Source organism: Ooceraea biroi, chromosome 9 (assembly GCF_003672135.1).
Source record: "Ooceraea biroi isolate clonal line C1 chromosome 9, Obir_v5.4, whole genome shotgun sequence".
Lineage (NCBI taxonomy): Eukaryota > Metazoa > Arthropoda > Insecta > Hymenoptera > Formicidae > Ooceraea > Ooceraea biroi.
Genome location: NC_039514.1, coordinates 10,517,462 through 10,542,730, shown reverse-complemented (window position 1 = coordinate 10,542,730; position 25,269 = coordinate 10,517,462). Strand labels below are relative to the sequence as shown.

Here is a 25,269-nt window from a genome sequence, read left to right as displayed (position 1 = left end):
TCGTGCAGATGCGGCGAGTCCGCGCGGAAAAATTCGCGCAAATACGCCGCGCGAAACCTCACAAAATTTGCGAAACCGCGCGGAAAAATACCGCGATCGGTAAAAATTAATAAGAGACCATTCCATAGGGTGGAAATGCTGAGGGATGGGAGAGGGAGGAGGAAGAAGTGAGAGAGAATGAGCGGACGAAACGATGCTCCGTCACCCCCGTGATCTCTCGCAGGGATTCCCGACTTCCGGTGGACGTCAAACGGAGATCCGACCGAGCGGGTCGATTAATCGAGTTACGCGAGCCGGAAACGGAAGAGGAAAGTTTCCTTGGCAGAATTCAATTTGGAAATTAAAGAATTCGCAAGCGGAACGAATCGAGAAAGTTTCCCTTTTTTGAGGAGGAGGCGGCGGGGGAGGGGGAGCACGGAGACTCTTCCCGTCTTTGTTTTCCGTTGTGCGAGCCGCCTAAGATCATCCGTGCGCCGATACGCGGAGAAGTTTTTCGCCTTTGCCCGACGATTCTCCGAGAGATGCATCGATTTCCTAGAGGATAGTAAATAATACGAACCGCTAAAGATGATAAATAATACTACATATATGTATGTGTATTCCTTTAAACGGATTACGGGCACTGTTACAAATTTTTATTCGCGTTTGTTTAATGCTTTATTAGCCGCCGGATTAGATGCGCATTTATATTACTTCTACATATATACGATTCAATTGTACGAACGTCAATATATAAATCCTGAAGCACGTTGCGCTAGTATTAATTTTCCAGAGAGTTTTTCTACGCGCGAAGGTTCTGCTATTTGTTGCTTTTAGAGTTTGCAACTTAGAAACGCGGGAACTTGGAACTCCACAGGGTGCGAGGGGAGAGGGCGATAATTGGCGCAATTACGTTGGCGCGGACACTATCAGGTGGATGATGAAAGGGACGAGAGGGATGAAAGGGACGAAAGGGATGGATTGTATATTGCGACGCGAAGAAATCGAATTACCGCGGTAAAACCATCCTAATGCATTCGCCCGTCACGGAATTCCGCGCGCTTGTTCGCTCGTGCGAATTAATGACGCTGCATTTGCAGCGCAAAGGCAAATATTTAAGAATAATATTCGCGGTAATGCCGCTTGCAAAAATGTAATTGTTTAAGGAGGAACGTCTTGCAAATATTTTTCACCGGCCGGGAAAAGAGTCGAATATTTCTCTCTCGAGATTTTGACTCGAGAGTTTCCATCTTTGAAATCTCCACTGATCTTTTTTTCAACTTCCATTTGAATTCCTAACAGTGCCGTCCATTCATGATATCATTATTTGATAATTTACATTTACCGTGAACACGATCGTGTCCCTAATTTATGCACGGTATTTACGTTAACATATTAACTATCGAATCTTTACTTCATAACATATTCATACCTTAATAAAGCTAATTAATTATTAATTTCAACCTTGGTCTACGCGTATCGATTAGAGCGTGGCGTCTCACGTAAGGCGTTTCTCCTTCGGACGATCGTTACCGCGGTATCCATTACCGTATTAATAGCGAACTGAATAATCGATTAAACAGGACGGCAAAATCTGCGGAGGGGTTCGCTTCCCCGCGGGCGTAAGCGAGTTTTGCGATATACCCCTCTTGTCGACGCGCGCGAGGAGCGTTTCTCCTTCACCTCCGCCACCACTTCCTCTTCCTCCACCTCCTCCTCTGAGACAATGCATTTTAGAGCGGCTCGCGCAATTCGGCCTGCTATTCGGCGCATCGGGATGCAGCTGGAAGCGCGTTGGTGATCACTTTACGAGCCGACGTGATTGCAATCATCCTCCTTTCGCGGACGGCGCGCCCCGTTCTCGGGAATCTCTGAGTGAACTTTTAATAATTCACCTGCACAGCCCCTCAAATGCGAGCGCAGCAGCGAAAGAACTCGATGGAGGAGAAGAAGGAGGAGGAGAAGGAGAAAGCATCCACTTGAAAAAATAAGGGTCTTGAGCACACGCGTGAGCGGAATCCTCGAGCAGAATCCTCTAGAGGATTGTCCCGCGCAAGGGAGGGGCACGGAGAATGCGCATCCGGAGAACGCCGTTTTCCGCATAGCCGAGATAATTAATATCACGTTTCGCGATTCCTGAACCTGTTGATTGATACTCGCGGCGATATTTCGAGAGGCAGACGCGTTTTCCTTGCCGATTCATTCGTTGCCGCAACGTTGTCAGCGGTTCGACGGAACAACTGCGGTCTAATTCGCTGCCAAGAAACTACGCTGACAGCGCGAAATTATTATACGTGTGAGTTATTATATGTCAGCACTGACATTGACAAATAAATGAGCCACACAGTCAAATTGGCAACGGAAACTGTCTCTCACTCGATCGAATCAGTGTTACGTCCGCCGCGTGAACGGAACGGATAAACCGCATGGATAGGATCGTAAGGGAGGCGAATCTCCCCGAGTTTTCTCATCTTTTTCAATGCTATTTTCATAAGAATCGTGGATTGTGCTTCATCGAATTGCCCGCCGAGAAAGTGTCATGCTTGCGGGAACTTCCGACAAATGGCTTTTCGAGTTCCGATTAAATCTCACTTACATCCTGCATAGGACGCCATAAACTCGGCGTAAAGAATATAATTTGATGAATTGTTTATATATAAAGAATCGTGAAATCGTGAAAGTTGTGCAAATATCGGTATATCACTTCTCTAATAAAAATTTCTATCGGACATTTCTCCCCTTATGGAAAGTGAAGCCAAATGAAGTGTAAAATTCTGTTATCCGATATCAACCCTCCGGTTTAGACTGGCTAGCGAACACAGAAAGGGTTATTCCTCTCTTTCGCTTTCGCGTCGGCTTTTATTTCTGATTCTGGATCCTAATTGTGTCACGAGAGAAACGACGAGGAAATTCTCCGAGAGGAGACTTCCGTTTTTGGGCGGTCGCTGCAGGATACGTGCAGAATTATCACGCGTCTTCGGCGATTCTTTATATGCTTCTTAATTCGCGTCGTAAAGTTTACGGCAGCCGGTCGTCCCGGTCGGGGCGACGGCAGAGGGAGAATTGAATTTACGTCGTCCCACCCTCGCAATTAACATTGCGTCGCGAGTTCGAGATTACATCGAAAGTCGAAACGGGGCTCAAGGCAATCTTCCAGGATTGTCCGAGGTAATTAGATTTCGTTGCGTTCGTGAGCAACGACGTAGCGTTGCATGCTACATCGCTCTGTTTGAAAAATAATGAGATTGACATTTGCTCGCATTGTTAAAAAATTCGGTCACCTGTAGAATAGCAATCCAGTGTGCAAAAGAGAGATGGACAGGTCGGTTATCATTGAACAGGCGCTACTCTTTATTTGATGGACGGCTTGTCATTTTACAGGCGTCCAGTTTGCGAGCTTTCGTTTCAGCTTCCAAAATTTCTGCTTTTACTATTTCTGATCGAAAAATAGGGTAGTGCAACTAAATATATGATACGAATTCCATTATCGTTCACACGTATGTGAGTCATTTATGTGAAAATTATTCAGGAATCCGTTTTTTTCTTCTCCGTTCATGTTTTATATACATACATATATATTTTGGCGAAGCGACATTTATGAGGCGTTTCTTTCAATTTAAATGTACTCTGATTTATAATATCATGAATTAATATAATTTATACATTAGTAATATCCAACATGTTTTGATTTTGGTAACCGAATCTACAAACTTTCCGATAAAACTTTATTTATGGCTTCCTTGCATCATTATTGACATCGTCAGTACAATTATTGTATTATTATACATATATTATGAGCCGCATGAATTGATGAATAAGTTGTGCCCCATTGTGATTCTAACAATGTAATCAATTATTGGTTGTGCAATATTGTGCCACTTAGCACAATATACGCTACTAGCATGGTATAATCAGTGCGCCATCGTTAATTAGTCTATTAAGTCTATTTTAGTGAATCTATAATACACGGTAGTATTCAATCGTAACTTTATGCACCGCATAATGCAGAAAACGTGTGCACTATCAGGATTATACTACAAAGTGCCGTTGCGCACTCGAGTGCAAGTTTGCTTCAATGAACACTCATTTGACATGCTCGAGCATGCAAATATGGGAAGTCGATTAAATATTTATTTATACTTTTCACACAAAATGTCATCTAAAATATTATTGTGAAGCTCCGCAGCGCTAGTTATGAGCGACGTCTTGATTTTGAGAAGCAGAGGCGGAGCTCTTTTCAAATATTAAAGAAAAACTCAGCAGCATGAGAAATGCATATCACATATCCGATTGATGCACGCTGACTTCTTTCACAGATATATTACAAATTATATATTTATTCTCTATATAATATTATTAAATTATATATTTATCCGCTCATGCAGAGAGTAATCGGAGCGCTCGAGAGATGCATTTCTCGCGCGTCTCGTCCCGTGCTCGTAATGTTATATCTCATTCGCGATTTCTCGAATCTTACTGCTATTATTCGGGAAGACTCGAGCTGTCCCATTTTGCTTCACGATTATTCGAGTCCCTTTGTGAGCCCACCTCTCTTTCTCTCCATCTCTTGTCCCTATATCTCCTTCAGTGTGTCTTCCTCATTCTCACTCGTGTGGTTCACTTCCAGGGTAAACGTTTGCGCAACTTTCACCTCGCTTCACATTCGCGTCTTGCCGCGGGTTGCTCAAAGTAAACGCGCATAATTGTTTACTTGCATCCTACCTGGCCAAGATTTTCGAGTCTGCCGCTCGTCGATTTTCCTAATTAGCGCTAATTATCTAAGCGCATGTGTGCGGAAAGTTGCGCATACGAATTAGAATACGCGGGACGATGCGTGGAGCGCATCAGTAAACGACGAGTAAAACTGCGCGATTTCGCGTTGCAGACGACGTGAAAATCAGCGCCACCAAAAAACAGGTTTAATGTGCATTTAAGTTGAGGTTTTTAGATTGCTTGAAAACCTTCGTAATCGGATTACGTGGAGCTATCATCAAATTGTAATATTATTAAAGCTATGATTGCTTTGATAAAGCTTAGTGAGCATCGCTTAAATCACATAACAGTGTTATGGTAACAATTTGTTGATAAGGAATAATATCAGTAACGACAGAGTGCACCGGATATTTGATGCTGCTAATTGAACGACTCGATTTAATTAAAGTGCTGCAAAATGCAACAGCGTTTTCTGCTGTTTGGACGTTTCGATTTTGTAAGTGTTCTCTAGGAATTCGTACGGGGATGTTTAGATTATTCGTTGAATCTTTTAATGCTCCACGCAAATGAACCGGAATGACTTTTATGGCTTGGCGATACGACTTTCGCGGATCTAACATCTTTTATTTCGATTTCCGGTCATCGTGATTCGAAAGTCTGCTCGATGCCGATACTGTATTTCGATGTCTGCGGAACGTCTATGGATATGTAAAGAGCTGGAGTAAGTTGAAACCACTTGGAAATCCGCAGGCGAGAAAATTATCGGGACGTCCAAACTTCGACGGCGGGACGGAATTATGCGACAGCTTTCGCAGCGCTTTTGTGTTTCGTTTCTTACATAAATTACGAATAATCCCCTTAATTCTTCTCTCCCCGAGAACTTGGACCGTGAGAGTTCATTTTAATATATTAACGATAGCTACGATCAATCTGGGATAATAATTCTGGCTACCAACCGTGCGATACAAAGATATATAAATATATCCATCATATATTCGTATATAAAATAGACAGTATATAATGAAAAATAAAATGGTTTAACAAAAATCGGATAAGTAAAACGAATCATTTTTTCTATTTAATCCTACTATTTTATCGCAAAAGTATGAAGAGCGATAAATGAAAGAATTACATAATTTTGCGGATCGCAAAAATGGGAATAATCTCGTGTAAACTTTGTTTAATGGAAACTGTAAAAAAATATTTTAACGAATAATTCCATAAAATATATGTAGAACATGATAAAAAATGCAATGAAATTGTTTTCGGAAAAGAAATCGATAAAATATATATTACAAGGGAAAAACGGCAACTACAGCTTCTGCAACTGTATTTCGAGAATCTGCATTCTCTTTTTCTCATACTTGCGTAAGATATATTATGGTGACTATGCTGTCTGACGGACAGCAGCTCTGCCACTACACTACTCGCCGCAGCAGCGAATAGTGTATATCCAGAACATTGAACTACATTGAACTAGACATTATACTAGTAATCATGTTTGAACACTCTGATGTTTCGTTTTTCATATTTTTGGCCAGGTTTGACCTGGCTCGCTGTTCCACTGTGCACCGTGGTAAAGATATAGAAGGCGCAGGATGTGTCTAGATCTGCGAGAGTGGTGTTAATTAAATAATTTAGTGAAATGAATTAATATTAACTCTCCCGTCAATATTAATTAATTTAACTAATTGTGAGCGAATTGGATGACTAACAACCTGGTCAGGCCCCGTCTACAATCAGTAATCGAAAGACGTAGTTGTATGTCACTAGTCGTATGTCGTAGCCGTTTGTTCAAACGTACCAATCTAAAAGCGAATTGTGTCGTACCGGTCGTATCATTAGTGAAGATTAGAGATTAAGCTTGGTTAAAGCTGAAATTGTGAATATAAAGATTCATAATGGGTAATACTAAATTGGTACATTTATTATCTCATACAATATTAATAATAACCTCATCTATAGTAATATTTCCTTCCATTTTGTGGTAAAAACTGAAACATCGTCGTATCGTTGTCGTAAAAGATGGGACTTGTCACGACGCCCAGCTTTCGACATAGAAATCATGGTTGTACGCATGTGCACGATATACGACTATGTCTTTCGACTGATCCTAGACGGAGGCGCGGGGCATCCTTAATCGACACTACTCTCATAGTGCTGAAAAGTTATTTAGTATGCTATGTATTAGTAGTATATATGTGCATAATCTGTATGCGCAACACATATATACGAAAAAGAGAAGTCACGCCCTGTCAAGGGCAGTAGGACTGAGGAGGAGGAGTTGAAGTCCTTGCCGCTTTTTATACCTCTCCGCGCGGGTATTGTTCGCGAGAAATGTCTTATCGGATGCGTTGCAACACTTGTGGTTCGTGCTACTACTTTCGGGGATGTAAGGTCCGCGTTCGCGGCGGAGTAATATGGTGGCTGAGATCCTGAGATGCTGTCCGCGAGGCACACGGTCGCCACACATACGCATAGGAACAATTAACGTTTCGGGCGGTGAACGATATCTTAAGGTTGGTTCATGCCGTAAATAACGACTGGCGTGGTGGTGTAGTCTGAATTCTAGTCCGACTCGACTAGTAGAACGTAATTAGAAATTCGCCGCGCGAGAATCATTGCCAAGTGCCAAGTCGATTGGAATGATCGCGCGTGCCACAATTCCAAATAATCTCGATTTCTTCGATAGCGAGACTCTAAGCGGTTAACTAACACCCGGATACATACACACACACACACACACACCACACAGATATATAGCTACTCACAAGTTCTCCCGTTTCCCGGATAACGTGAGTTTTCATTTAATCTCTAAATAAACGGATGCTCAACACTCAACATTCGAGGGGAAATGAATGCGTTTGCGTACCCTCGTTCATGTGACGTTGTTTCATCAGAATAATCAATAGGACACGTTGATAAGACTAGGCATTTCGGGACCACCGCGCAGATCGCATTATCATCCTGCTACCACTGCGAGTTCACTTTCACATTGTAAAATCGGAGGCGAACGAGGCAATTCTTCGTTGATTAAATCCACCGACGCGCCGATTACTAATTTTGACGCGCAAGCCAATATTTATTCCTCTCAACTCTCCCATGCCGCGCCGTTCCACCCCGTCGTATAACTGCCGATATTTATGGAGAACAACTCTTTAATGCCGGCACCGTGCCGGTGTCAATCGCCGTTCCGATACACCCCGTGGAATCGATAACCGTTCCCTCGTTTATTGGCGACGCGAGCTTCCCGATGATCTCCCGATAAACTTTTTTTCCTCGCGAGCAATCAAAGTTACAAATTGGATTCGCGTGACGAGCGACGTCGCGCCGCGCGCGGAGAGGGTACGCGTGACGTATCGCGAAAATAACGCCGATCATTTCGGGAGATTGCCGAATAAAATCGGCGACCGTGAATCCGCGATAATCTAATCCCCGTCGATGATTATCGTCAATGAAGCTAATATCGCTGAATCTCCCGCGCGTGAAGTACGCGCGATGATCTTCCTTTTTTTGCGTGAATCCGATTGTTCGGTTACATTGCCTGGATCGAATTTGACGTGGTTACATTTGTTTTAAACACGACACAATAAGACGACGCATGAGACATTTGAAAATATGATGTAGAGCAATTCCCATTATATTACGAATTTTGTATATTATGTAAAAAGAAATATATAATATAAAAATAAATGTAATAGTACAAATAATATTTGCACTATGTAAAAATAAAATACTTTTATTATGTTGCCATTCAGGCGTTCAAATTTTTGAAGACTATTTTAAATGTTTTTAATTTTTATTTCCGAAAGTTTATTTTTAAATGATGCGATTGTTCATTAGGTAGTACGAAACAGTATTTAGCAAAATGCAACAAATTATAACAAATGGACGGTATAATGATGATGATGATAGCGAAATGCGAGAGTGCGTGGACAGTCTGCCGGCGTCAAAGGGACATTCGCAATCGCTAATTGGCGCGTCGTGGATTAATTAACGCCTCGCAATCCCATTGTGCAACAATTCGTTTTCTACTTTCGCGAAATAACGCGTAAAACTAACGAGATCGTTAGCGGCCGGCATTTTCGCGGAATTAATCGATCTCGTGCCGATTAATTGAATTAATCCCCATCGTTCCTCTTTTGTCATTCTTTCATCCTTCTTAAAATATAGCGCGATATCAACGTGGGAATTGAATTAATCTCGCTTGAAATCGCTCGCGCAAACTAAACACTTTCGAATGATAAAGATTCACGTTGCATTTTTCAAATTGTTTAATTTCTTTAGACGCGTACGTGAAATAACTTTTCCGCTCAACTTTTCGCTGTCGGAAATTTCTTTCTGAAAGTGATTTCCATTTCTGTGAATCTTCTTCCTCGGATTTTTGACGAAAATGTACATTTATGGAATTGGAAACGCGGATAATTTTTGAAATGATATTTTATCTAATAATAATAAACTTTGTTAAAAGATTTATCTAGTTATGCTTCTTTCTAGGGTTTTTGTTTAATTACTATTTAAAACAGAGATGTCCTCCAATTGAAATTTCCTTTCTCACTGTTTCAGGCGATGAAGATGAGTAAAGTAGGCAACCAGACCAATTCGCAGGACCCACAGGCGGTGAATTCTCGCGTTTTCGTCGGGAACCTGAATACATTTCAATGCAGCAAAACCGATGTGGAGCGAATGTTCCAGCGCTACGGCCGCCTGGCTGGTGAGTTCATCGCGGAAACTTTCATTAGTATTCAATTTAAATTGCCAAGAGGATATCTCAAAAATATGCCACTGCAAAACTCCGATCTTAAAATTCCTGATTGAGAATGCTTAAGGTAACGCTCGAGAGAGATACAGCTCGATGACAGATTGCCGAGGAAATGAGAAGCTTAAAAATACGCCGTGTCAAAGTGAAGCGAGAGAAAAAGGGAATTCGAGAACACATTTGAAATTTATACGTGACTCATATATGCCTCGTGATGTATTATTTCAGGCAGAATATGCCAAGAGGTCATCATTATATTCATATCTCTAGAGGGGGGGGGACAGTATTATTAATACGATCGTATTAGCGAAAGTGGCAATTCGTTCTTTCCGCAAAAAAACTTTAATTAACTCGCTTTATTTTCCCTTCCCATTTAGGGTTAAACTGTGTCTCGGGATCAACGGCGAATCCTCGTATCCGGATCGGTTTTCGAATTTCGTTTATCTTTCCTGCATCTTGATTCCCTGCGAAAATATTTAGCAGCCCGTCAACTCCGCTCGAGAATAATTGCTTCTGCTGCGTGCAAGCGTGATCCTCGCGAGCGATGAGTGTCACTTGGACAAATTTATGCGGATTGTTGGAAAAAGAAAAAGAAAACGAGAAGATTGTTCTGCCAATTTCGAATTTGTTCTCGAATCGCCTTGGCACCGGCGAATCACGAGGAACAAATCGAATCGCGCGCGGCCCGGATAACATCCGATAATTCGCGATCGGATAACTTATTATCCGGCGCGGAAAAATTGCATCGGGAAGAATAGCGGAAGGGCCAGCGGGGAAAATGAGATCTCGGTAACGCAATTTCTGCCACGGCGACTTGACCTTCGGCAGCACGAATTGGATATCCGTCGGTCTCCAGTTTCAGGAGGAACGGACGATGACTGCCGCTTGCCTTCTCTTCCTTTGTGAGCCCGTAACCTCGTTTACCGCCGCAATCGCGGGATTTGTTATCCCGGAAAATCATTTTTCCCGCGCACCGGCTCGCTCCCTTCTTCCCCTCTCTCTGCCCTCCCATCCTCGCTGCCACCCCCCTCCGCTCCCCCCCGCGGCAACGAAATTACAACGGCGATCCATTGGAACGATGGATAGATGGATAGATGGACGATGATAAGTCGGGAATGACCGTGTGACCGAGATGGACTGGGGAATGGAATAAATGGCAAATCGCACATTGGGTTTCTCGCGAGTTATTTCTAATTCAATGTGCAGGACATGTACCCGTGCACGATTTTAGTTTAGCGACGGATTTGATTTCAACGATGGGGACACTTTTCCGATATACTTAAATTTCGGTCACGTTCAACATAGAATATTTTCGTCCAAAGCTTCAATCCATCTTGTTTTGCAAACATGTGCGTAACATTTCATGTTCATTTTAGTCCGTCTGACATTTTGAAACCATTAGAGATATACTTAATGATTGGAATCTAAAAAAAACATTGTTTAGACATATCTGGGTCATATAAAATTGATCGCAGAGACAGAGTTCGTTCGAAGTTAATCGAAAAATTACAAGTTTACGTACGAAGCTTAAACAACAAGCAAAAAACGTACAAAACATTAGGAAGCATTAAAAGTATTTAAAAAAATGAGGGAAATAAGTATAATACGGAAAATAACGGTACAAACAGAACCACGAGATAAAGCAGTACGACAACAAGAACGAAAAACGCTGCGGAATTAGCGTCCGCTCGGGGACGCAATATTGGCGCTGGCGACGTCCGGCGTCGCCGGGTTATCGCCGCGAAAGTTTCGCCCAGTTCCGTCCGGCAAAATCGCAATTTCGAATGTCGAATGTCGAAATTACAAGGAGCTGCCGGCTGCCGATAAACAGCTTACTTTCTCAATAAAGCACGAAGACAATAAAGGGCAACTTCGTCCTCGGGGCCGGAATTAAGGCGCTCGACGGATTAGAGGACGCCGATACGAAGGATAAGCCGCGTCCTGTCGCCGCGCGTGCAGCGCGCGATAGCGGACAAATTACAAATTCTGCGAATCAAATATCCTTTCTACAAGCAACGTTTCGCGAGAAAATCCACGCGAGGACCGTCTTCACGGTAATTGCTTCCGCTGCCGTGATCCGATTTCGGTGGCGGACGTAATTTCACGACGAAGATCGCCTCAATTTTGATAATTTTTTCCGCGCGCCTGTTTCCGAGAGCGAGACGTGGACAAACGCGCACGATTTAACGTACGACATCGAGAAGAAGAAACCCGACCGTGCCTTTGTTAACGAAAACTCAATTTTTCGTTGTCAGAAGATTTTAAAGGTCGGGGAGAGAGGGTCGGCGATATTCCCGGCGACGGGTGCTATCCTGAACGCGGATGTGTATTGGAAGAAATCGTCGTCGGAATGATTTAAATCCGTACTGTCGAATGCCCAGATAACGGCACTAGAGAGAGATAGAGAGAGAGAGAGAGGAAGTATGAGCGAGTGCGCGCGAGTCTCTCTGCCGACAAGTTTTCCAATATAAAGTCGATATATGTTCTATATAAATGCCAAAACATTGGAAAAATTCACTGCAACAAGCCCTCGACGCGGTACTGCCGTTATCGGGGCACTTGGTCGTCACTTTGCAGAGAGAACAAAAACGTAGTTACGAAAAATACAAATAATTGTTACAAAGGGTCGTTGATTTTTGTTGAAGATCTTTCCATCAAACATCGAACTTTGATTTCCATTTTTCCATTCCCGCCTTTTTCGCAATCGAGTTTATTTGGACGTTGTTTGCGGGACTCTGGAAGCGAGCGTATAAATCGCGACTTTTTCATCGCTAAATAAACTGTAAAACTTGTCGAGAGAGCACTCTCCGCGAGGGGGAAAACTCCCTTTCGCTCCGGCTCAATGAGAACGTCGATTTATATATCCAAGAGGAAGCAGCTCTGCAATTCTGATATTTTCAAGAAAAGCTCCTTCTTTTTTTCCCCCTCCCCATCGTGCGTAACAGCTTAGAGCTTGCGAAATAACATACACGCCGGATCTCTCGAACAGAATAGCAATAAGCGATTCTTATTCGCTTCGATTTGTGGTGCGCGCATCTAGCGACGAAACAAGATAAAATGGAAACTCGGTATCGGAACTGTTCCGTCGAATCCTTTTGGCACCGATATTCTATAACAGTTCCGTAACTTTATATTAGATCTCGTAGCGGTATCGCACAAAATCTCACCGGCGAACACCGGTCCTGAATCAGCTCCGGGCGCGATCCGACGTTTCCAAAACCCCGCGAGCATCTGCATGAAACTCCGCGGACTGATTATGTTTCCATTAGCGGCTGCGACCGGCAAAAAGCGCCGATATCTCAAGCGGTTCCGTAACGGTTTTCTGATGCACGAATGTAGTTTCGATACCGAAACCAAAATCGAATCGGATATTTTTGTTTAGGCAACCGAGCGCTACGTGCATTACGTGTATTCTCGCGTTTTGTTTTTTTTTTATATTTTTTGCGAGGGAAAAAAGATTCCACCGGGATCCATCAACTGTGGTATTCGGAAAGGGAGGGAAAGAGGGTCAAAGGATAGCTTCCGTTCACGTTGAATTATAGACAGACTTGTCATTGCAAAATTACCATCTTGTCAGGAGGAATAAGTGGCAGGCTTCGTTTTACGTTTTAATCACCATGTCGCGCGATTAACGCGATTGGCTAATTAAATGCAAGCCGAGGGATCCATCGCGTCCGACGTGTAAAATAAAGTAATGACAACCGCGCGCGCGGGGGCATCGGGTATCACAAACCACCCCCGTATTCGCACATCTACCACGCACGTGCACACATACACACATACACTCTTACTTACACATACATACTTACGATCGCGCATTTCGCTATCGCGGTTTTTACGGCCGGAATAAATTTCGTCGCCGAACGATCTCTCGAGCGCCGATATCGAACTCCCTGCACCCGCTGTGTGCACAAATGCACCCTCTAACACTTCCGCCGCCCGTTCCCCCCTTTACATATGACATGAGCACAGACAGCGATTTAAATTCCGGAATAAACGTTACGGCGATGACGAGTTATGTTACGAGGATCGAAGATCGATACGATCGACACGGCGATCGCCCCACGGCCGATACGGCGTTCCGAAAATGCACGAAGGGGGTGGGATTAAGCTCTGAGATATGAGGATGATATAGTGTCTTATATATCGGGCTCCAAGCGCTAAATGTTTCGGGAGATCGACGGGATCGCATCGTGTAATGCATGATAAATTTATCTCTCTTCTTTTTCTCCTAAAGACGAGCGCGATAGACAGGTAGGAAGATTAAAGATCGAATGCGAAAAGGAAGTAAGACAAGTTGCGCGTCGAACGGAAGCGACAGTGCGGGAGTGCTCTCGCGAATGCGCCTCAAATGCACGAATCTACCGACAAGTAGTCATATAATTAAATCAATTGATCTAGTGCCAATCCTGTTATACATGTTATAGCATGTTTTTGGAACATGAAACTAAAATGAAAGCCGGCAAACTGCGGTTGTCGATATATCACGCCTGTGGAATGGCAACCCGTCCATCAGTCAAAGATCAAGCGTCAACAGAATGGTAACAACTTGTATTGTTTTCTCTTTCGCGTGTCAGGTTGCCATTCTACAGGCTCTTTAACTTTGCTATTGTGGGGTATCTGTATCTCGTTTTCATTAGTTTTTAGTACAATACTGTTTATTTTTCAAATATGCCGCGTACTAAGCAACTCCGAAAGATTCTACGAGTTTCATATTTTCCACCATTAAAGTAATGCCAGAGAAAAAAGAACAAGAAAGATGAGAGAGTGAAGTAAGAGTGCAACTGAATTGATGACCGTTGCATTAATCGACTTGCATCCCCGAGGCGCGCGTCAGGTTGAGATTTTTTAAATCCCGTCGACAACGAGTGTTCATTGAAGAGCGAGCTGATAACAACGGCAACGGCAACGGCGAAAACTATGCGAGCACCTCTTGCGCGCAGGGAGAGCGAAGCGGACTCGTGTGGACAGTATTTGCATTCCGGGGCGTAACACGCGCGCAACGCGCGTCCGTGTGAGGATGTTACGCGACGTGCACGGCTGCGTGTGTGTGTGTGTGTGTGTGTGTGTGTGTGTGTATGTCGGCTAGATTTACATATTTGTTTCGGCATAATGAATTCCATGCATGGTCAGCTGCTAACCACGCAAAAGTTATTACGGGTACACAGATTACAGGTCGCGTCCATGCGACTTGCCGCGCACCTGCAAAATCGACCAGTAGTGCAATGCGCGCGCGCTCTTGTTTTTATTAATTTGGTTTGCAAAAATGTTTAATATTCCTCCCCCGCAGTCGCGTTTAATCGTTCGGAAATTTCGTTATTTAATTTAGGATTTTTTTTTGGAACCGGGGGTTCAAGTTTATCCGATTAAATGTATCCCGTACATCTAGACGCACGGACGGCAAGGGGTTCTAATAAAAAGAGAGGGCGAGGCAAAGGGAACAGGCGACAGCAGCTTGGGAAAATTTGCAGCTGCGCATTCACGCGCGATTCCGCTTTGCGGAAGCGTTAGTGCGCTAACGCCTCCGCTTTCGATTACGCGTGAATATTTTTAATATAAATAAAAGAGTTTCACTGATCTTTTGTCTTCTTGTGGCAGGTATTTCCATGCACAAGGGCTACGCATTCGTGCAGTTCACAAATCCGTTTGACGCGCGCAGCGCGTGCCTCGGCGAAGATGGCCGCACCGTCCTTAGCCAGATTCTCGGTAAGTGAGCTCTAACCGTTCTTTTATCATATCATTTGAAGAGTTATCTAAAGAGACATGAAAGGTAGGTTGGACGTGTCACGTTCCCGCAAAGCTACGCTTCGTTAAAACAACTTTACGATATACGGCGCCGTAAAACATACTGCGCAGAAGCGTAATGAATTATACCTGTCGAGTATTTTATAATTACGCTATATGTGTGTATTATTACATGCAATCATACACAATATTGATGAGGTGCAAGATCGATGCCGAGAGAAGTTTATTTTTACAAAATCCTTTAATTCGCGTGGAATTGCATTCAAAAGAATTTTCGGAACTTACGTAACATCGTTCGAACGAGATTGTTTATTTAGAGGAAATTTAAGACGACAAGATCGTCGTGATATAAAAGCCTCTTTTTGTCGATGTATCGACGTGTATCGACACTTTGTAAAGCAATAATGAAACGCAAGGCAGGAGGAGAGGAGGGGTTCTCGCATTAATATGCAACGACGTGGAACGCGCCGGCAATATGAGGGATCACTTTGACGTGATCATTTATTCAACACTCGCCGGGGAAGGTGTATCACTTTTAGCGTTTAGGGCGCGAAACGGCGCCAAGCATCCACTGTGAGACATATTTACGACACGTGCAAAAATATAAAAAGCACCGCGGGCCTGTAATGGGTATCGAAAGTGAAGCATCGCGAACACGGCGCGTACATCTATCAGATAACCACCGTGCTGCATCGTTTCATATCACTTTTTCATCTCTTTCCATTTACGAACCGCACAAAAAGTCGCTGTATAATTATTAACGTTACAAAAATTTTGAAACCATGCGAATAGGACTCAGAGAGAATTAGCAGAAGTCCCGGCGCGTTATCGAGTGTCCTCGATGCATTTTCGTAATATCAGCAGCACGAGATCCCTTACAGGTCTGTTTTATGGGGTGAAGAAGGCTCGTTCATCAAGTCGCGAGCATCGGTCCGCGCGCGTATTCGCCGTACTCGCGTTACTCCGGCGAGGGTTTTCTAATCCGACGAAGAGCTCTGACGCGGGTAACGCCAGGTTCTTAAGATATTAACTTGGAAACAGCGCATTCGCATTAGGCGGTCAGGAGCCGCGGAAATCCGACCGAGATGCATCCCGCCGATCGCTCCGATTATAACATACTGCACACAGACCGTCTTACAAAGAGACGCCGCCAGCCGGCCCGTGAACATTACATGTGAATACATGTGAATACATACGCATGAACAAACAAACGACCGCGATACAGGGTTGAAACCTGTGGACTTAACGCCAGCTGCAGCACCGGCTACCGTAAAGCGTCGCCGAGCAGAGTAGAGAGAATCGCCGTACCGTATCTTTCTGTCAAACGTGGGCGAAGCTATGTAATTAGAGTCCCGTCCTCAATAATGGAGCTTAATTAATTTTAATAGCACGGCCGCTCCGCTATGCAGCTCAAAACTGCAAGCGAGCAATCCGCTAGCATTCCTCCCTTGGTCGGCCGATACCCTCGTCAGCTATCAAATATATTAAGCTACTAAATTTGTGATTAGAAAGATAAGTAAATGTATATAAGTATGCCATGACTACATGTGAGTAGTCACGAGTTTTCGAAACTTTATTTTTTTTATTCTTAGTTAGTTTTAGAGGTAGTAGATATTTCCAGCGACCGAATAGGAAAGTTAATCGCCTCGTACGTCACTGTTGATCGCTTGTATTTTCTCTTAATCGCGCGAGCGCTTTTTCCGCTCTGGGGATTCGTCAAGAAGAGTCAAGATCTTAAAGCCGCGCGGAACTCGGGACCACCCAGGTCCGCTTGTACGTCGTTCGCGGAGAAAGGTTCGACGAGACTTTTAAACGTGCCCATGGGATACGTGAGATTGTCGAGGCGTATCCTATACGTCCCTCGTAATCCACGTCCTTCATGTCCTCCATGTTCCGCATATGAGCTGCATCTCGAGTGTCGAACGATACGCGTGCGTATCGGCGCATCGAATTTTTCAGGCCACTCTCCGCTCTACCTCGCACGCTGGTACAAGCGTTTTCCTTCATCGGCCTTTTCTGCGCCCCGAGTGTTTCTAACTCGTGTTGCATATGTAGGCGAGTGTAAATGTAGGATAGCCACTCTCCTTGTCCTTTCTTTTCTATCCCGCAATAACTTATCTCGTAGCGACAGAACTCGCTACCTTCTGATATTTATTTCATTGATATTTCTAACGTGTAATCTGAATATTTTTAATCCGGAATATTTAATCCGGAAATTCGAATACTCAGCATTTTGAATTAATTTGTCTTTGATGTTTATATCGTGTATAACGTAGGATAGAAATCAAGGAGTTGGAGAGAAAACATTACGTCACGTTTCACGAAGAAGAACGTTCCCATTCGGAGAGCTCTCGGCGCGCGGATCCCTGTGAAAAACGCGATGATATAAATCCCGGATGGGCAAAGTAACCCCCTCGATATTTCTATCGAATTTCAAAGTCCACAAATTCCTGTCAATTATGCTTTTGATGCGAGCACGATGGCGGTGGTGGTGGTGATGGTGGCTCGAGCTACCACCCTGTGCTTTTACCCAAATATTTCTCACCGCCCCGTATTATAGCGTGCTCATTCGCTCGCTCGCTCGCTCGGAGTGCTGTCCACCCTCCTATTTCTAACCCGCTTTACCCTCCCCTGTGGCAAGTCGCACTTGTAAATGCACGCCGCCGTCCGCGCGCGTGTGTACGTGCTTGTCCGCCCCGGAGGTAGGCGAAGCATCGGGCGAACCGCCGGAAACACAGTTCTTGCATTAGCCGAAGAAAGATTTCTGGGGTAATCGTGGCGGAGAAACTGCCATCCCGTGAGAGATGTGGAGGAAGGGTTGAAAGAGGAAGGGGGACAACGTTGGGAAACGAAGAAAGAAAGGACGCGCACGCGCCGCTCGTCGTTCTTATTGGCGATGCCCAGGTGAACTGGGTAAACGGGGGTGGGATGGAGAGGAGGGTCGGAAGGATCGGGGGTGGGTGGTTTAGCGGCGGCTAATTCCATTGGGGTGCGCGAACGAATGGAGTAAAAGAGTTCCCACGCGATAAGCTTTAACCCTTTGACGCCGCTTGTATCTCCCAAAAAGCGAATCGATCTTCTCTAACGGGTGGCGCGGCAAAACGAGGAAAACGTCCGATGGTACCCCCTTGAGTGTCTCTCTCCCGCACACCGGCAAAAAAGATGCACCTTGCCTTGCGGACTCTCCCGGGAGAGACTGTGAACGTAAGCGAGAGCCTCGCTGGTTTCCGGTAATTTACCGTTTTATCGCTGGATCTAATCTCGAAACAACGGGAATTACGCGGCCGAAACGAACGAGTACAGTGTAAATCATGTTTTATCGGCGAAAATTAGACGGTCCACCGTTGAACGATAATTTCAGACGCGCGTGGCTCAACTTTCTCGCCGACATTTGCATGTTCGGTGATTCACAGTGTCCTCCGAGGGCTTGTATACGCTGTAGAATTTTTTCAAGGATTCCGAAAGCGCCGAGACCGAAAAAAAAGAAAGAGGGAAACGCTCGGATTAATATTAATTGTGATATTCACTTCGCGAACGTCATCAACGTTTAATCGCCGGCCACCCGGAAGATGGGTGAGTCACATGACGAGAGTAATGTGCACGGCATATGCAAATACCGGCCGGACGATGATTTATTATACTAATCTCGTTACGAATTAATGTGCTGATTTATGGTGGCGCGCGGTCCTTTTTCGCTCTTCGCAAGGTGTCCCGCCGCATGAAAACGCGACATAAGTCATCCCCGTCGCACGGATTTTTTTCAAAGCCGTCCGCTCCTCCTTCCTTCTCTCTCCCTCTCTCAGTCTCCCTTGCACGCTTGCAACCTCTCGAGGAATCCGTAAATCTGACGCATTCGCGTATTAATAAAAGCACCGGAAATTCCTATATAATTTTTGGCCGATTTCCTCGCGGCGGTTCAACGACCTTCGACTCGGCGGTTGAAAATTAAATGCCGTGATGAATTATGCTTATCGAATCATTCGGAGAGCTAGGGTTCGCGAAATGTTTCGTCTCGGGGCGAAACGAAATAAGACGGTGGGCGGGAGGGAGGGAATCGTGGTGGGGGAGAGAATCATTCCGCGTGTCAGAATTTCATTACAATTATATAGCGCGGCCCTTTCAAAGATACGGGCAGCGAAAACGTAAAGATGGAACAATGGATGGAGAATACCCGATAAGACTGGTAACGTGGGACGTTGTAATTTTTGCTCTCTTTTAGCGCTGAAATCTGATATAAAACTGTGGAACTATCTCCGCCCCGATCTGGAACGTGACTTCTATTTTTAACTTCCGCCTTCTGTTCCCGCTAATGGAATCCTTCTCACGCTGGTGCATCACGAACATCCAGTTACGAACATTGGCGGAGTTATCACTTTTAGTGCGACCACCGGGACTTCGCCGGGTAAAATTAACAATAATCCAACGAAGCTCCGACGAATGCTGGGAGGTGTTTTCGCGCGCGGCGAAACAACGTGCCTGAACAACAACGTTCGTTGGTACGCATCCGCGTTACGAGAGGGAATGAAACTGATCGCGAGGGTAAGATCGCCGTGCTTGGAATCCCGGGCGAATAGCGAAATCTGAATTGCCCGTTAATGCTAACGAAAACACGAGGTGGATTTTATAATGCAATGTGTCACGTGTTACGCGAGCGAGTGCGTGCGTGCGTGCGTGACGTAACGCTTCAATCGCTGAAAATCCCCCGTCCATGCGACGCGTGCCTTCAATCCCGTTCCCGATTCCGGTACCAAATCCGCCGCTAATTAACAAGCACAACGCTCGCATTGTTTAATTTTATTATGCAACGTTATTCTAGACTTCAGACTCGTTTATCCGCCGCGAACACAACACGTCGTGTTGCGAGCCGGAAATTCCGCTAATTAGGGAGGGCGTATAATGTAATTGCGCTCGGGATCCACCCTCGTCCCTGCTCCTCGCCTCCCGCTCGATGTCTCCCCGGTCGCGCAACCTCCCCCTCGCGCTGTGTCCTTTCTTCCCTCCTGTCGCCTCCTCGGCCCTCTCCTCGTCGCTTGTCGCTGAGCGTGGCTCAAAGTAACCTTCTGCATGAAATGCGCTTACACTAACGAAGTCCGCGCTCGTTACCGGTTTCATAAACGATAACCGGCTCAAAGTGACGCTCACCCGTGACACGTAGAGCCGCCGCGACGCCGGCGCCGAGTTTATTCGTGCCGCCGCGACGCTCTCTCCGGCCGGTACCCTCGCGCGATAATGCTCAGATCGTGGTACCCCTGTGAAGGAGGAGCGCGGGAATGTCTGCGGGAGGGTGAAAGCGTTCGAACTTCGCACTCGTCGGGTATTAACCCCCGGTTTGCCGTTCTATTCGCCACCCGGATTCACCACTCGACCCACTTCCGTTCTTAAACGCGATGGAAGAGTCTATCCCCGCGCGAGGGTGAAGGCCGAGATAATCGGTACTTTTCGATACTTTTCAGCCCTGATCGCGCCCAGCCATTTTCCGAGGAAAACTCGAGGAAGTTATTTTAAGGGTGACTTTAATTTTCTGCGATCTTTTGAAGAGTTCAGCAATTTTTCCGTTCAGAATGACAGTCTCTTGTGCGACGAAAGGTGCAGCATCGCATCCCTAGGGTGCAGAGCGTAAATGATCGCGTGGACACGCATTTTTCTGCCAAGGGAGAGAGAAGAGGGATGTGAATATCTCGAGTTCCACGTGATGCGTGTGATTCCGCGTTTCGCAACCGGACGATTGGTAGAAAACTAGTCTGATTTTCCAAGTTATCGCAAAGTGCTGTACGCTCGCGACCACCGCGCTGTGCTATCAGCACACGCGCGCGCGATGCGAATGATCTCTCTCTCTTTTCCACTCCCGAAATAGTCATTGTACTTTACGATCGTCCCATTTTTTCATGCGCGCACGGGATCAGGACGAGTGTATTTAATCCGTCTGAAAGAGCGTATCGCAAAAAAGGGGGCAACGGGGGATGAAAAGTTGACCCAGAGTGGAGCAGCGTCAGGGGTGGACGGGATATTTTAGAATCCCTATCTTCGCGCGGATGAAAATTTTATTTTCCCCGAGTGCAGCAGCGCGAAATGTGAACCTTTATAATAATAATAATAATAATAATTAAGTAGCTCGCATAAGTACCTTGTAATGTCAGACATTTTATTATAGAACAGTCAAGCTAATCTCATTTCTTAATGTAACTTTTATTATAATTTTCTTCGTATTTAAAATAACGAGAACGATGAAATTTCGGCGAAAATAATCGATTAAATTCTAAGTTGTGCTCAGTTCTCAAACGTAATTACGTTTGTATAGTAATATTTATCACATAGGAAAATTATTAATATTTAACGCTTGAAAATTAAAGACTTTTTATTCAAATTCTGAATTGCTCTCAGCATTAAAAGTGGCCGTCGATCCATTTGTAATTAAGCAGGCAGCTTAATGCACGAATCACTGCGTTTCTGAGCAGATAAGTGCTGCGTGCTTCACGTCCACCCCTGGACACCCCGGCATCACTTTACAACTCCCACCACGTGTTCTCCACCCGCTTTCCCAGTCGCTCCTCAAATGAGCGCTGAAAGCTGGCAAACTCTTGAGGATATAATCCCGGCTTTCCCGATTTTCCCGCTGCAGCCTGGAGAGCGGCTCGCATGAATTTATATGAAAACGCTATCCGTCCCTCGCCTCACTTCGTCCACTATCCGTTGCATTATGCACCTCCCTTAGGCCTCCCCTCGCCTAGGATTTTAATGCGCTCGCGTTTCCAGATGATCTCTGACGGATCTTTTTCCTCTTAGATCCGTGATCTTTTATCCTCAAATTAATTTGTTTATCTCACTTATCTCACTTATCTCACTTTAGCGCAACCGAAATTGAACAGCTAGCCATCCGAATTAAATTAACAGACTGCCAGAGGAAGAGAGAAAAAGAGCAAGTTGGAGAGAATCAAGAGTATCGCGTGTTTTTTTTAATGAGTCAAAAACAGGTCGAAAACAAATGTATCCATCTTGTGAATGTACCCTTTAATTATCGCGCAAACTCGATTATTGATACACGATCTAAGAATGATTAATGCCGCAATTAATGTGAAAGTGCGGCCGACGGTGGGCTGTCGATAAGTCTGAGGGGCGAGTCAGATTAAAGTTTTAAAAGTCGCGCCGCGCGCGGAAGAAGTACGGTGATTGGAGACATAAAAGTAATTACTCTCTCCGCGGCGACCGAGGGAGTTAGCGTAATTGAAATAAATCAGCGGGCAAGTTTTAAATTTGAAATCTCCGCCGCGTGCTCGCCCGCGTTGTTGCCGTTACCCATAGACGCAATTAAAGCGGGAAGCCGGCGCTGTTCGCAATTTGGACTGAATAAACAAACACCTGGATCGATCATGATCGCTTCCGATTTACCTGCGCGCGCTTTTCCTTCCGCTTAATTGAAATTGAACATCCGGCGATGCGCACAAAAGAACGCCATGACGTCCAATTAGCACGTGCGTAGGATGCTGCCGGCCGTTCGTAGCGCGACTCACATTGCTAATTAGAAAATATTAATTAAACTCGCGCTCTTAAGAACCCGAAGAATTCGATCGTCGCTTGTACATAAAGGGCTGCCACCGACGGTTGACGAACCTTTCGCGCCGGAACGTTTAACCATATAATCCGCTTCTGAACTGTGAGCGGACAAGCGAACAAGCGAGCGACTCATCGATCGTTGCTCACTCGTGAACGAGTGATAAGTCCTTGCACTCTCGCACAAAATGGCCTTCTATGCGATTTCTATTTCTCCAACTACGCGAAAAGAAATATGCGAGATGTCTCTCGCCGTCTCTCCCTTTTGTACTTTAATATTCCCTTACAACCATTTCTTCCTTTGTGAATCAGTTTACGTTACTTTTGCCGGCAAGGGAAGGGACTGAGTCGGGACTGAGAACAAGGAATCATCTAGGGCTGAAGGGTCTTCCGGTAGCTTTAGGGCAGAGCCTGTCTGTTTCCTGTTCGTTTCGTTTAATCCTCCTGCGGCCTCCCCTCTCCCCGCGAGATCATTTATGGATGCGTTTGTTATCCGAGACAAGCTCACCTGCAAATTCTCGCGCCCCTACTCTCTTCCCTTACGAAGTCGCCTGCCCCTCCAGTACCCTCATACAATTTCTGTTCACGCCGCAAAAAGCCAAGTTTCCCAATACCGTTTCCACCTACCCACTTCCGGTGAGAAATCGGAGTTCCCGCGCCGGTCGTCGTCATTTAAATACGTCACCGTGGCTGGCTCGTTCACAGTCACGTGTCGGGGGTGAATAGCAGCGATTGGGGCGCGTGTAAAGGTGACAGGACCGACGGGTGGAAAGGGCGAACGAGGAAGGCAGGTCCTCTCTATTCCCCCTCCTCTCCCCCTCCTCCCTTCCTCACGGGAAATACGTCGAGTATCTGAATAAATCGAAACAGCCAAAGTGATTCTCCAACTTAAATTAGTTTCCGCCTCGAACATCGAACAGGTTGCGTTAGGTCAGGCCAGGTCAAGTTAGAGGAATAAGCTACTTTCGCTTCTTTTCACGAAGACGGCAGCAGCAGGCGGAGGGAAAAGGGGCGGGGAAGAAGCGGAGACTTCCGCCGTTGCAAAACGAATCCCCAGGTGATTTCGCTGGTCGTTATTCGCTCGTCTCGCATTGCGAATCGCGCGGAAAAAATCTTTTTGCGGATTCATTGTCCTCCGTGATGAAGTTTCGTTCGATTTCTCGTCTCGAGCTTTTGTTCGCTGTAATTTACGATAGTTTAATAAAAACAATTGTCGTCGCATGCAGCGAACGGATATCGAAAATCGAATTTTTCTGGTTGGCAAATTAGACTCTTCTCGAGAGTCTAATCTCGCCAATTTTCCGAAGAAGAAGAAAGAGAGAAAGAGAGAGAGAGAGAGAGAACAAGAAAAGATGGCGGTGGGCAAAACGTAGCACGGAACTAATCGACGCTCGAATCTCGTATCCTCCACAGCATCCGCGTCTCGATTTACTATTCGCGCGCATTTTCCACGAGGATTCGGCAGAGGATGGGAAAAGCTGGAGAGACGCCCGTATCTCCCATCTCTTTCCTTGGAAATCCCGGGATCGAAATTCCCGTCGTACACGAAAGGTGGAACCGGGAAATTAGGATCTGATTAAAAAAGCAGACGGCACACGTTGCCTCGCGAAATTTCTATTCGAAATCGATATTCGTGAGCGCTAAGCTCACTCGACTTCTCCGAAATGCGCCTGCATTTCGTTTACTTCGGAATCCAAAAACAAAACGCATCCAGGAAACAGATCGAAGATACAAAATACGGAAAGCTAAAGCAGAGAGAGAGCACAATCTCGAAGAGAACAATAATCATATCGCCGTTTCGTCATTTGGAACCGCTCATTCGCCAAGAAATTATCTTAATTAAACGAAAAATATCATTGCGAAAGATATCGTGCTGAAACTTGACATCGCTGGACAGGGCGAAAGGCACGACGCGGCGACGTGACGTTATTTGCATAAAGTTGGTCACAGCGAGCGGAGCGGTTCCTAGCACGCGACCGCGCATGAAAAACGGAACTCCGCCAAGTATCCGCGACGTATCGAAAGTACGCGCTTTTATTCGGACGTGCGGCATATCTCTACCGGCTGAATCGTTGGATTTTGTCGTGAAGTTTCGAAATGGATTCACCGCGGAGTCCATTACGAGATCACGGGAGGAAACGCGAGGTACGTATCATTACTCGCGCGGAAACTCAGACCGAGATAACCATCCCCCGGCGCGCTCCGCTCCGGTCCGCTCTGTTCGGTCGTGGCCTCCCGAAGACGAGGAAACTCGTCGACTTTCCGACTTCGTAATCGAGAAAACGCGCGTACGTACGCATGTATGTATGTATACGCGTATTGCGCGTGTCGTTACATGTGTCCGCCTTGCCGTTCCGAAAGCACCATGAAATATGGAAACGCGGTTACCGTAACTCGCGGAAAAGCCTCGTAGGCTTTTATTTGGGAAGGACGGCGGCGGGGGTGAGTGGGTGGGTGGGTGAGGGTGTTAACTTTTCTCCGCGTTGCACGTTTTGTTTTCGGGATTAGAGCTTCCGTTTCTCTTG

The 25,269-nt window shown here is 45.4% G+C and overlaps 1 protein-coding gene across 4 annotated transcripts in view; it reads left to right on the top strand.

Annotated features, from left to right (window-relative positions):
• The window catches only part of LOC105284714, a 147,251-nt gene that overhangs the window by 68,524 nt on the left and 53,458 nt on the right, over positions 1 to 25,269 (top strand). For 3 of the 4 annotated variants that reach the window (XM_026972397.1, XM_026972396.1, XM_011348445.2), the window contains 2 exons: positions 9,259 to 9,406; positions 15,050 to 15,157. In XM_026972397.1, the coding sequence (XP_026828198.1) occupies positions 9,262 to 9,406; positions 15,050 to 15,157 (253 nt within the window). In that variant the 5' untranslated portion in view covers positions 9,259 to 9,261. Of the gene's footprint in view, positions 1 to 9,257; positions 9,407 to 15,049; positions 15,158 to 25,269 lie in introns of all 4 variants that reach the window. The other variant, XM_026972398.1, reaches the window with a different exon arrangement.